The sequence below is a fragment of the Carica papaya genome, chromosome 5 (genome assembly GCF_054855325.1).
Source record: "Carica papaya isolate Zhongbai chromosome 5, ASM5485532v1, whole genome shotgun sequence".
Taxonomy (NCBI): Eukaryota; Viridiplantae; Streptophyta; class Magnoliopsida; order Brassicales; family Caricaceae; genus Carica; species Carica papaya.
Window position 1 is genome coordinate 40,929,907 of NC_142313.1, and position 12,706 is coordinate 40,942,612.

At 31.1% G+C, this 12,706-nt stretch overlaps 2 protein-coding genes across 4 annotated transcripts; one reads left to right on the forward strand and one right to left on the reverse strand.

The window, feature by feature from the left end:
* Nucleotides 1-1,898: 1,898 nt before the first annotated feature.
* Nucleotides 1,899-2,687, forward strand: LOC148266099 (VQ motif-containing protein). The gene has a single exon (XM_088220004.1). It carries the CDS (start codon nucleotides 2,076-2,078, stop codon nucleotides 2,556-2,558), a length of 483 nt encoding a protein of 160 aa, XP_088076130.1. The 5' UTR covers nucleotides 1,899-2,075; the 3' UTR covers nucleotides 2,559-2,687.
* A 712-nt stretch (nucleotides 2,688-3,399) lies between these two features.
* Nucleotides 3,400-6,673, reverse strand: LOC110821111 (homeobox-like protein). 3 transcript variants are annotated; one of them, XM_088221001.1, is made up of 4 exons: nucleotides 6,476-6,673; nucleotides 5,878-5,908; nucleotides 4,874-5,690; nucleotides 3,400-4,718 (listed from the first exon to the last, which is right to left on the reverse strand). In XM_088221001.1, exons 3-4 carry the CDS (start codon nucleotides 5,647-5,649, stop codon nucleotides 4,514-4,516), a joined length of 981 nt encoding a protein of 326 aa, XP_088077127.1. In that variant the 5' UTR covers nucleotides 5,650-5,690; nucleotides 5,878-5,908; nucleotides 6,476-6,673; the 3' UTR covers nucleotides 3,400-4,513. The 3 variants fall into 3 exon arrangements, 2 of the variants coding, with proteins under 2 accessions (XP_088077127.1, XP_088077126.1); XR_015819469.1 differs by lacking the exon at nucleotides 5,878-5,908 and having other exon boundaries at nucleotides 3,402-4,204; nucleotides 4,424-4,718; XM_088221000.1 differs by lacking the exon at nucleotides 5,878-5,908.
* Nucleotides 6,674-12,706: the final 6,033 nt, after the last annotated feature.

Consider the following 12,706-nt stretch of genomic DNA (forward strand, 5'->3'; position numbering starts at 1 on the left):
ATTTTTTCTTTTTTTCTTTTTTTTTTTTTCTCTTGAAAAAAAATATTATTATTTTTAAATAAATTAAAATATATATAAAATAATAATTCAAATTTTAATTTTAATTTTTTAATTTAAACATAGAGAGAAGAATCGGAAGTCAACGGATGAGGTTCTGACTTTTTGCTTTCCTTAAAAGAAAAACAAAAAAGGGTCTCCGCGTCTGCTCTCCTCGTTTCTTGTTCCCGCTGACTTAAAACGACTCATCATGATTCCTGGGCCCCATCTACATCACTATTCATTCCTGGATTCCACTAAAACAAATAATTAAATTAATTAATTAATTAATTGTTAAATTTCTAATTATGAAGTTAAATAATTTTATGTTTTAACAATTACTAATTTTCTTTTTTTTTTTTTGAAAAAAAAAATTTGATGTGTTTTGAATAAATTTCTAAATTAAATTTGATTAAATCTAAAATTTTAGTTTTGTCTTCGTATTTATATTAAACAAAATAATTAAATTGCCGAGAATATAAAATTTATTATCTTGATTTTTACTTATATATCTCTAGATTAAGTACTCACCTATAAATTTTATTGTTAATTTAAATAGAATATTAACAATTTTATTCATTAACTTAGATTTAATATTCAAATTTAATACTCTAAGTAAAATATATAATAACTTATAAATTATAATTTTTTTGTTTAATTTTATGACGTGAAAGAATTTTTACGATAACCTTAACAAATTTTGACTATTTAATCTTGTTTACATGAGATAAACTATATGCAATCTAGACAAATCTTTACACAGTTTTGTATAATTTAATCTTATATATTCTTTTATTTTTATGCTGAACAAATTATGATTATAATTAAAAAAAAAAAATTACCTCTTAACAAAGTTTTACAGGTCCAAAGCTTTGCACTTCAATTTTTGGATAAACACAATCCTAATTGTTATTTGTGTATAACTCAAGTTGCATACTAATTGTTATTTGTTTATTTTATTAAATTTTTTCTTTCTAAATTTTTAGGGTTGTCGCTCCACTTTCAATACTATTTATTGATTCTCGAGTTCAGTATCTTTAACATTCCCATATGACATCCTTATCCTCTTTCTTAGTCTACTTCTTATGGTTCTATTGTTTCTTAATGTCTTATCTCCTCATTCTTATTTTCATGCGGCTTGTTACATAACATGACATTTTACTAGTATTCCTTCACAAATCCTTTTCTCCCTCTAACCAAATGCAATATAATATTTATAGTAAATCTTTTATTTTTATATAATATTAACTGAACTTTATTATAATCTCCTCATATTTTAGTCAAACACTTTTACTTTATTTCTAACATTCATATCATCTTTCTCTTTTATTAGTATCGAGAAGTTATAACTATAATTTTTTTGCATTTTTGTGACCCTATACCCTAAATCTTTTAGTTTATTTAACAATTCACATATCTTTATGTCAATATGGTTCGTTATGTTTTTATTTTATCATTTCCATACGTGTATAATTTTTTTTTGGTATTATTCATTCAATTCTCTAATGCTTGACCTCTATATAACTTTATTCTTCAAAAATTAATGATATATATATATATAAATAACTGTATATTAAGAATAGAAAATTATAACTTGATGCATAACACTAAACAATTTGACTAAAGTTGAAGAAAAAAAGAAAATTTAATAAAACAATGAAAATAATAAATAAGGTGATAACAAAAGTCAAACGAAGAGTCTAAAAGTAATTAACACTTTGACTCTTATCATTAGTCTACACCAATGAATTAACAGAATCCTGAAACCAGCCTTTCCCAAACACTTCACTTTCTTTCTTACTTTCTTTCTTTTTCTTTTTTTTTTTAAGACCATAAATTACTCTTTAAATAGCAAATAACATAAAGTCCCAAATTCTCGTCTTAACCAAACCACTCAACCTCTCTCTCCCTCTCTCTGGTGGAGTCTGTATTAAAAGCCTCCATTTGATGCGTGCTCAGAGCTCATCATCATCATCATCATCATCATCTCTTCCGTGGCTTCCACTTCCAACACCAACCAGTCTTCCACAAACGCCGTCATGAACCGCCACGACCACCACCACCCTGACTTTGCCGGACCCAACACCACCTTTGTCCAAGCCGACCCTTCCAACTTCCGCACCATCGTCCAAAAACTCACCGGCGCTTCCTCCCACCCAGTCAATCTCCACAACCGCAGACTCTGCGCCAACAAACTTCACATCACTACCACTAATTTTAATCACCACCCACCTGCTCCCGCCGCCGATCCGTTTGCCTTCGCCGGCGGCCAACTCGCGGGCTTCCTGGCTTCTCCGGTCTCGCATTTAGACTTCTGGGGACGCGTCAGCCCACGGTCTCCGACCCAGGAGGAGGAGATGGAAGAGGAGGAGATTATGAAGACGATTGCGGAGAAAGGATTTTATTTGCATCCGAATCGGCCGAGTACACCCAGAGGAGCTCAGCCCGAGCTACTACCTCTTTTTCCTCTGCATTCTGCTTATAGGGATAATGAGATTAGTAACGATATATTATCCTCTTAATTATTCTTCTAATTAGCTTGTTAATTTAATATAATTATGCCCTTTAACTAATATATGGATTTAGCTATATATAATAATTATTATATAATTATTGATTAATATCTACTAATTTGTTCCTTTTTTTGGCGATTTTCTTAGTATGTATTTTTGGCTTGTTTATAAAAATTTGGTACGAAATTTTTCTCTAGTTAAAGGATGAAAATTAATTAATTTATGCTCTAATTCTTTTTAAAAAAATTGAATTTAAAAATATTGCAATGAATTATAATGCCAAATATGTAAATGTAGGTTATGTTGCAATGTAGTTTCACAATTTAAATTAACAAATTAAATTGTTAAAAAAGTAAATTTTTTATTTGAATTATATGAGAAATGATAAAAAAAATATATATGTTAAAAATTTGTATTTAAGACGAAAATTAAAAAATATATATATATACGCTCGAAATAATTATTATTGACTTATTTTTCTTTCTTAATAAATCTCTGTTATTATAATGTAGATTAAAAAATAATTAACATTATTAAAGTGAAATTTTATTTTAGTTGGTACAACTTTTAAACTATATCGGTTTATTTTTATTATAATATATCAAATAATTTATATCTTGAATAATAAATAATTCATCCAATATCTTATGATATAACTGAGGCGTTTATATTAGATAATATTTTATTAAATGAAATTGTAAATTCAGAAAATTATTGGGAGTGTTAGAAATATTATTTTTAAACAATTTTTTAATTTAATCTTATTAACTTAAACAATTAATTAAAGCAACATTTTCAAATTATATTATTTTTTAAAATACTATTATATATCTTGTCTTACAAAACATGCCAACCCAAGATTTATTAGACAGTTGCTTATATTTATAAAATTAAATGATTATTTTACTGTATTTTATAGATATTTTATTTTGATAATTTAGTGGTAAAATGCCAAAAAAAAAGAAAGGAGAATTCTGTAGCAGGTAGCTAAGAGGATTCTCTGCTGTGATATGGTAAGCATTAATGAGATGATAAAGCTGGTAGCCGTTGGATTTAAATAAGAATTGCAGCAGAGGTTGACAGGAAGTAAGCGGCGCCTTTTTCTGACAAACCAACGGACACGATTCGTCCTTACGTAATTAAATACCAACTGGTGACATTATTGAAGTCACTGCTACAAATCCAGCACACCAAGTTTTCCAGTACGCTTCTCAGATAACATAGGAAATCCTTCTTTTTAATTCAATCCATTCCTCCATCTGGGAAAACCAAAAGTCGTTCAAGGAGATGGGGATGGCCCCAAAGATCTGGATCAAGGCCCAGATCCGTCGCTGTCTCTTCTTCTCCCTCCCTTTCTGTTTTTCCTTCTTTTATTTTCTCACAGCTCTGTCCTTTTTCTTTCCTTTCTTCAACCTTTCAACCCAAACAAGGCTTTCTACCAACTTCTGCAGCTCCCTCTTCCAAGTCTCCCTGTTCTATCTCCCCAAAATTCCTGAAGCTTCTTCCTCCAAACCCAGAGTCCCTTCTCTGCTTCCCAGAAACTCCCTTCAAGCTTGATGAAAATTTCAGCAATGGTTTCTAACCAACAAATATGACGTATGGTAATAGATTATGAGAGCAAATGAACTGCGGAAAGGAAAACCATGGTGTAGTTCCTGAAAAAGGGAAGTTTCAACATAAAATAAACCACTGGTAATTTATGTATTTCCCTAACTACATTTTCAGTGTAATGGATGGCAGAAAATATTTCCCAGCCAATCACTTTCCCTATCAATGCTAAAAAAACTAGCTGACTGACTGACTGACTGACTGACTGACCAACCTCACAGACAATTCAAATCACAAATTTGAGAATGTTGATACAGTCCACTAACATGGGAGACAATTAGCTATTGCAGAGGCAGTAAGTGAAGAAACTACACATGGAAAACTGCAAATGCAATGGTTAGCTGCATCATATCTAGTCAAGAGCGAGATGGACAACAAGGGAAGCAGGATAGCCACTTATTCTGCTGTGTATTAGCATTTTGTTTAGTACTCTGCGTCTGTAATTTGTGGGATTCGGAGTCCAGTTGAGGCTGTGTAGCCTGTTGTGCAGCCTTCTTTTGCTTATCTCCACCTCCCCCTCCCCTAAGTGTGCCACTTTTATCCAAATTATCCGATGTCAATCTGTGCAAATAAACAAGGAAAGAAGAACACTTGAGTATTCTGTTTAAAACTGGATAAGCATTTTAGGAAGAAAAGAAATAGTACAGTAAGAATGTATAAGCATAAACACAAATACAATGAGCAATGTAAATCCAGAATTCGGAGAAAGAGCTTACACTGGAAATGCAAAAGATCTAACACTAACACTCCCATCGGAACGGTGTGAGAGTCTTGGAGAATTGTGTGATTCCTTAGCAGCAATTACTTTTCCTTCGTTACTACAATCTTCTTCATTTTCCCTTATAACCTCCCTCATTGTTTCAGCGGCTTCTGCTTCGGTTATGCCAAACCCTCCATTATTCAATGTTGGACTTCTTTCACCCGCATCAATGGCAACTGGTTTATTCTCCGGAGGGGGTGGATTATTTGATAATTCAGTAGGTGGTTCAGGGAACTGAATATCACCAGGCATTCCAAGCTCTCCAGACTTCATCCACAAAGTATGATCTCTGGTGAAACTCATATTCCCCATATGAATGCTGAACAAGGATTCATTGGAAGCAGTACTCCATTCCATTGGTGCTGTAGATTTAGTTCTAGCAAAAACATAGTCCGGTATCCGGTATGCATCAGGTGTAGCACAGTCATTGGTTCGCTCCATTACTTGTGCTGATGGTGCTGATGATGGGGCCCCTGATTCTCCATCAGAAGACTGTCCATTCCTCGGCATAGAGCTGACGGGAATGTCATCTTCACTGTTATCTTTGTCATGGTTTGTTGTGCCTGCTATAGACTTACTCGTTTCTACGTCGAATTCAAATGGATCTTTAAAGGAAGAAGATGATGAGGATGAGCTTAACTTTTCTGGGTTTGATTGATCATTTTCACCCAAACTGGCAACTTTTTGTGTGCTCAAACCCTTACTATTTCTGTTTTCTTGTGCAGATTCCATCACCAAATCTCCAGCCTAGCTTGATTTAAGCTTGTAAGATCCTACATTTATTATCTCATAACACAAAAGTTAACACTGCAACATAAAAACAAGGCAAGTAGCAATGATGAAGCATAAAAATAATGCTTGAAGTGATTACTAGAAAAGATATCTAAAGTTTTTGATGGAGACAAACAAGAATATCAGGACATCTAACATCAAAGCTCATATTAAGAATTGGAACTTCACCTTATAATTTTCTCTTTAGGCAAACACATAGCTGAAAAAGAAACAACAATCTTAAGAAAGTTTTCTAATCATCCAATCAGAAACCCAATAACAAATTATGAAGGATCAACAAACAAACATGCCAATCAAACGTTGCTACTGGCTATATTTTCGACATGTTAAAACAAGTAATTTGTGCGTGTTATATATATATATATATTCATTCATATAAATTCACCAGCAACATACATACATTGCAATCTAAAATGCAATGCTTCCTCATATAATAAGGAGTAGGGAGTTTTCGGCAAACAGAAACCCCTGGTTTTCATAATTCAAATGAGCAAAAACTTTAAATGAGTGAAAATCATCAATGGCATCATAGGATTTCCTAGTTTAAAACCAAATGCAAAAAGGGCATTATAGGGTTTATATGCATTAATCATCATACAATTCTCCTCATCCAATCCGTATAAATTCTATACTTCATAAATATGAAACAATCCCAAAATTTTGCAGAGAAAAAGCGAGCAAATGACATGAAAGTCTATATACAAATACAATGAAGCACATAAAAGAGAAGAGGAAAACAAACAAAAGGGAAAATCAATAGACTTACATTGGAAAAACAAGAAGGAGAAAGGCATGAATCTATGGAGGAAGGAAAGTGGAAATTGCAGAGGAAGAGAAAGGAGAGAGGGAGAGAGATTTAAGGTTAAGCATGGTAATAGCCGCTTCTCCCTCTGGTTTTTGTTATTCACCCAACTTAACTATCTTTCATTCTCATTCTCATCTACTACCATCTTTTACTTCCCATAAATTAACCTCCAAATCACAATCTTTATCTTTTTATTTTATTTTTTTTCTATATTTGTCATACAACAATATAACTAATTTTAATCTGGTTATATAGATATAACAAAATACTATATGGCATACATTCACTTGCATTCATATATATACCTTCATTGTAAGTATAGTAATAAACTTCAAAATTTTTTTTTTTCAAAGAGGTTATGTATTCCAGTTAGACTATATTTCATCGCATTATTATTGATAGGTTATATGTTATAATTGTTGTATATATATCGCTTAAAATATATAAATTTTTACTAAAAATAATAATAAATTAATTTTGTTCAAGAATTTACTCCCCCCAAAACAATTACTTAATTAGTGCAGTACAATAATGTTATGGAAAATTAAGTATCTTGTGATTGGTAAATTAATCCAACAGTGAAAAAAAATAAACACTACAAAAACCCTGTTGTATTTTAGCTCTCTGAAATCTGATCTTAGTTGTTTGGATGGATGGAAACCATGTTGTCACCCAATATAGGAAATAGTCAAAGCCAAATGGACCTCCATCGCCAATTATGCACCGATAATCTGTATTCACGTGTCTGAGGATTCAGCGAAATTGGAAAAGATCCAACAAGTTATCTGCAGCAAATTGGAGATCCCTGATCACATCTGGAGAAACAGTGATGAAGAAGATTGAGCTGCACAGATCATGAAAGGTTTGAGAAGTAAAAAGTTTGTGATTTTCTTGGATGATTTGTGGGAAATTTTGATCCATGACATGGCCTTATAGTTATCTGCTTCTGGAAATTGAGAGAAGGATGAGAATTAAGGCAACGAATTCGCGAAACCGGAGTCAACAAGATGGCAACATAGGATCCTAATTTCAATTTTCTCAAACTGAAAAACCCAATCTTCTTATTTGCAAACTTTGATACTTAGAGATACTTCAAACTTTCCCACAAGGCTTGTTTCAAGTCCTAAACTTACTAGAAAATGATGGTTTTACTAATCTATCCACATAGATTTATGAATTGATAAACCTGCAATACCTTAATCTATCATTCACTTATATACAATAGTTACCATTTGAGATGAAAAATCTAAAGAAGCTTAAGATTCTACAGCTAGATCGAACAGAACTACTCATGATAATTCCCAAATATGCTATATCAAGTCTGTAACAACCCAAAAGTTAAAAGAAAATAAAATCATAAATTGAATGCGGAAGCGAAATAATACAGTTAAGATTTACATTTCTTACGCAATAGTTTAAAATACCCAATAGGGTTACGAGAATATTCATTCTAAAGGAACAAACGAAAATTAAAGAAATAAACGAAAAGTAAACAACTAAGCATTCTAAGACGACCTTCACTTGCTTTTGAAGGAGTCCGGATGGTAAACTATTCACAACCCCCTTATTGATCGGAATTTGGATCCTAATCCTCTTGATCTGAAATAGTTAATGAATGGGTGAGCAACACTAACCCAATAAGAATATCACACTACTCACTGATACAGAAACTGAATGTTGGTAAAAATCATAAAAATAACAAATGAACCTCTTAATTTAAGTAAATTCATTTATCATAAGTAAAATTATTTATTACATACTTATTATTGCGAGATTTTTAAAACCGACCTATAGAAATAATAGCTCAATAACATCATAATTTCATATTCAAGTAAGTAAAAATAACAACTTTTCCTTTTTATTTGCCTACTGGTATCCATGGAAGTCCATGGAGATGTCCCACTACGCGTGAACCAACATCCAAACTTGTTAACTAACCGGTCGTCTCCATACCCTGTCCGTTATGAGCGTCAAAAATACCATCCCTCAATACCCCGTCCGGTATGAGGGTGAAACGGGTCGTTCCCATACCCCGTCCAATATGAACGCCAAAAATATCATCTCTCAATACCCCATCCGATATGAGGGTAAAGCAGGTCGTCCTCATACCCCGTCCGATATGAGGCGACGTTCACGGTAGGGTTCCCTATGTACCTGATCCGTCCATCATCCCTCAGGATATACAGTAAGGCTACCATCTATTCATTCACTTAACTAATCAATTTTTCGTTTATATTTAATTTTCAGTTTCATAATTTAACTGTAAATCAACACAAGACAAATAATACATGTATCAAGGAAACACAACTCAATTATTTTACCAATTTCAGTATATTATCATGCATTTAAAGCTGTAAAATCAAACAATCGATTAAACAGGACAACAATAATAAATAATCGGTTCTGTTTCCATTAGTAACATGTAATTAATTCTCAAAATTTTTTAAATTACGCAAAATACCATGTTATTGATAATTAAACTTTAATTCCATAACAGAGAATAAAGTGAAGGATTTTTATCCGAATCGGTGTCCGAAATACTAAACTTTCAGCTGCGCCTACTAACGGTCCCTGGGTTTCCTAAATTTTTCTGCGGAGATTGAAACACACTTCACATACTTAAAAATACCTCAAAAAATCCAAAATTAATGTTAAAAACCTTTTCCGGCCAATTTCAAAATTCTGGCATGGTGGCACCACCGTGCTCAAGTGACGACACTACTGCTCGCAGCGGCGATTTGTCTCGAACTGACCGTTTTTGACCAGTTTTATATCCATCTCTGCGAGAAAACATGTTAGGGGGTCTCAATTGACCGAAAAAAATTAAAAAACAAAAACTTATTGGTGGCAGAATTTTTTGGTGCGGCGGCTCCGCCAGCTCACATTTGCAGCTTGGTGTTTTTCTTCGGTCAACCTGTAGAAAATAGAATGATGAACCCAATGGTGGAAAAATCGCACGAAACGGGAAACGAGAAGGAGCTTATCGAAGGCGATTTTTTATTTTGCCCGCGGCGGCACTGCGGAGCTTTACCCGTGGTTTCCGGTTCATCCGCCGTTTCTTTTGCTCCGATTTGGGAGTGTTTGAAATCAAATTTCAAGCGGATAAGAGAATTTTTACTTTTTTTAGCAGTCGAATGTGGCTTCGGCGCAGCGGCGGGTGGCGGTCGGCTCCCTTCTCTTGTGACTGGTTCTTCTTCTCCGGTAGGGAGCTAACGGCTAGGATTTGAGTTCGATGTGATGCGAGATATTTATATCTATCTCTCTTAAATTTGAACTGTTCATCGTATTTGATCTCGACCGTCCGATCACGTTTAAAGAGAAAATAAATTTATACCATTCATCGTGATTTGATCTTGATCGTACAATCGCGTTTAAAGAATGAACGAATCTAAACCGTTCATCGTGTTTAATCGCAACCGTTCGATCGTGACTGATGAGGAAACAGATCCAAACCATCTGATCGCGAGCATGCGGATTGCCAACGTGGCCTCATTCATGGCACCGAATCAGTGTGCCTTACCACGCGGTGCACTCCAGTTCGTCGGGATTGCTAATTGGGCGATCCTACGTAGTATATTTTTTCTTAATTATGTTTTGACCCATAGTTTCTGATTTTTCTTTCAAAAACACTCTCCGAACTCAAATTTTCACCCATTTTTTTCAAAATTGTTTTCAATTTCATCATCCAACTATTTTTTCATAATTTTACATTAAATAAAAATTTATAAATTTAAAAATTATATATATATTTTAAAAAATTTAAAATTAATTTCACACCAAATTTCAGACTTGAATATTACAAAATCTCTCTTCACTTCAAGTTTTCAGTTATATAGTATTACAATTGAATTTTCAATTCAATTAAGTATTATTATTTGCACTCGTTTAATAAATCAAATCAAAACCCAATAAAGAAAAGTTTTCGAATAATTTGAATTTAAGTCTGATTGGAATAAACACTATTTTCTTAGTTATTATTTCAACTCAAACGTATAGAGAAAAAAAATTCTGATTTAGATAAAAATTGATTTAGAATTTAGAATTTAGAATTTTAAGTTATTTTTAGTGAACTTCTTTAATAAAAATTCGTTCATTTCAATAAGTATACGATACTTACACATTAATTATAATATAATTTTTTAAAGAGAAAATATTAGATACAAAATTAAGATTGGATCCCGTATTTTTTTCAAAAAGGACATAGAAATAACGACATAAAAAACTCATTACTTAAAATTAAAGATATAAAGTTTGTCAATATTAATAGAAACAAAACTCCTTGCTGAAAATTTTGCCAATTGAATGGTTATTCTATTATGTGTAGAATATATATTTTTTAATTCGTCATATTATTTTTAAAAGATTAAATATTTAATTATGAATAAACTCAAATAAATACAGAAATTGAAAACTTTAAAAGGGTTTTTCTTATAATTAAATTAAAGTTGGATTATTCTACAATATCTCTAAGTATCTATCACATATTTTTGCAAATCCAATCAAATATTAAATTAGGTCTTTTAATTTATTGATTCTTGTGACAATAATCGTAATAAAAAATTAAGATGGTCACATATAATTACAAAAGAATCATACATGATACTTGATAAAATATTAATTACTAATAACAATAAGACGAACAATAATTGACAAATAAAGAAATAATAATGGTAAAAATGTTCAATAGTTTAAGTTGACTTTGTGTTCATCATTTATTAGCTTGACAAATAGCAAGACTTATTTATTAATGTTATCACAATATGTTTTTAAAAAGATAAAGATTGAAAAAATTTATCACTTTTTTTTTTCTTTTCTAATAAAGGGATGATTATGGATGAGGATCAAATCAAGTTGCAAGGGTAGGAATTAAAAATAAATTAGATATAAAAGTTGAATAACATAATCAAAACATATTCATATTAAATAAAAAATAAATAACTATAAAACTAAAACGTTTATGAATTTATAGTGAAAAAAATTCGTATGTCATGCGATAAATCTTCTAAATCAATATTCGATGCTTTTGAGTATTTACACTCTCTTTTTTATGATAAGACGATACAATAAAAAAAAAACATACATATAATTTGAATACCGTAATCGTATATTTATAATGTAATGGCTCCGAAAATTAAAAGAAAACGTGTATATAAAAATTTTAAGTGCGGAAGCGAAATAAAATATTATGATTACCATTCTTTATACAATAACTAAAACGTATTAACGTATGAAAGAATAAGTTAACTAAAGTAAATAGTAAAAATGAATACTATAAGGAAAATTATAAAATCTTTAGGCATCTATTCGCCGTCTTCCTGCGAAACAGACTCGGGATCTGAAATGGTTAAGTAAGAAATGAGTTATACTATCTCAGTAAAAATGTCACACTATCTCACTGTCACAGAAGTAAAGGTTGATAGAAAATAAAAACGACCAATAGAGCATAATTTATAAAAAATAAATAAATATAAAATTAAAACGTACATGAATTTATAGCAAAAGAAATTCGCATGTCATGCGATAAATCTTCTAAATTAATATTCGATGTTTTGAAATTTTTACTCTTTTTTTTTGTAATAAAAAAAAAAATATACATATAATTTGAATACGATAATCACTTATCTATAAGTACACATATATGTTATTTTAAAAATAAAATTTATATTATTTATTTATTATTTATTTTTTATCAGACTAAATTAATTTAATAATTTTTAATACACAATAATTTACGTATATAAATTTACATGATAAATTATAATATTTCTTAAACATTTTTATCGATAGCAAAACTTTTTTAAAAAAAAAAAAGAAAAAAAAAACTCATTAGAATAAAAATAAATAATTGGGGATAATGTTAAGCTTTATTCTCTGATAAATTTTATCTCGAAAGTTATATATGAAATAATTCATACAAGCCAATCCCAGAAAAAGGACAAATTGAAACGTAAAGGCCACGCAAAGGACAAAGCTTGACTCACCATGCACACACAGATATATATAAATATATATAAATATATATATATATATATGGGTACGTATATATGAGTTGTGTGATCAGAATTTAAAGGTAAAGGTGATAGATAAACGTCGTCCTATTCACCCATTAAGTTGAAATTTTTTATGTAATATACACAAGTCAGAGAGTACTTATCGCATACTCGTTTTAATATTTCATAGCACAAAAAACCC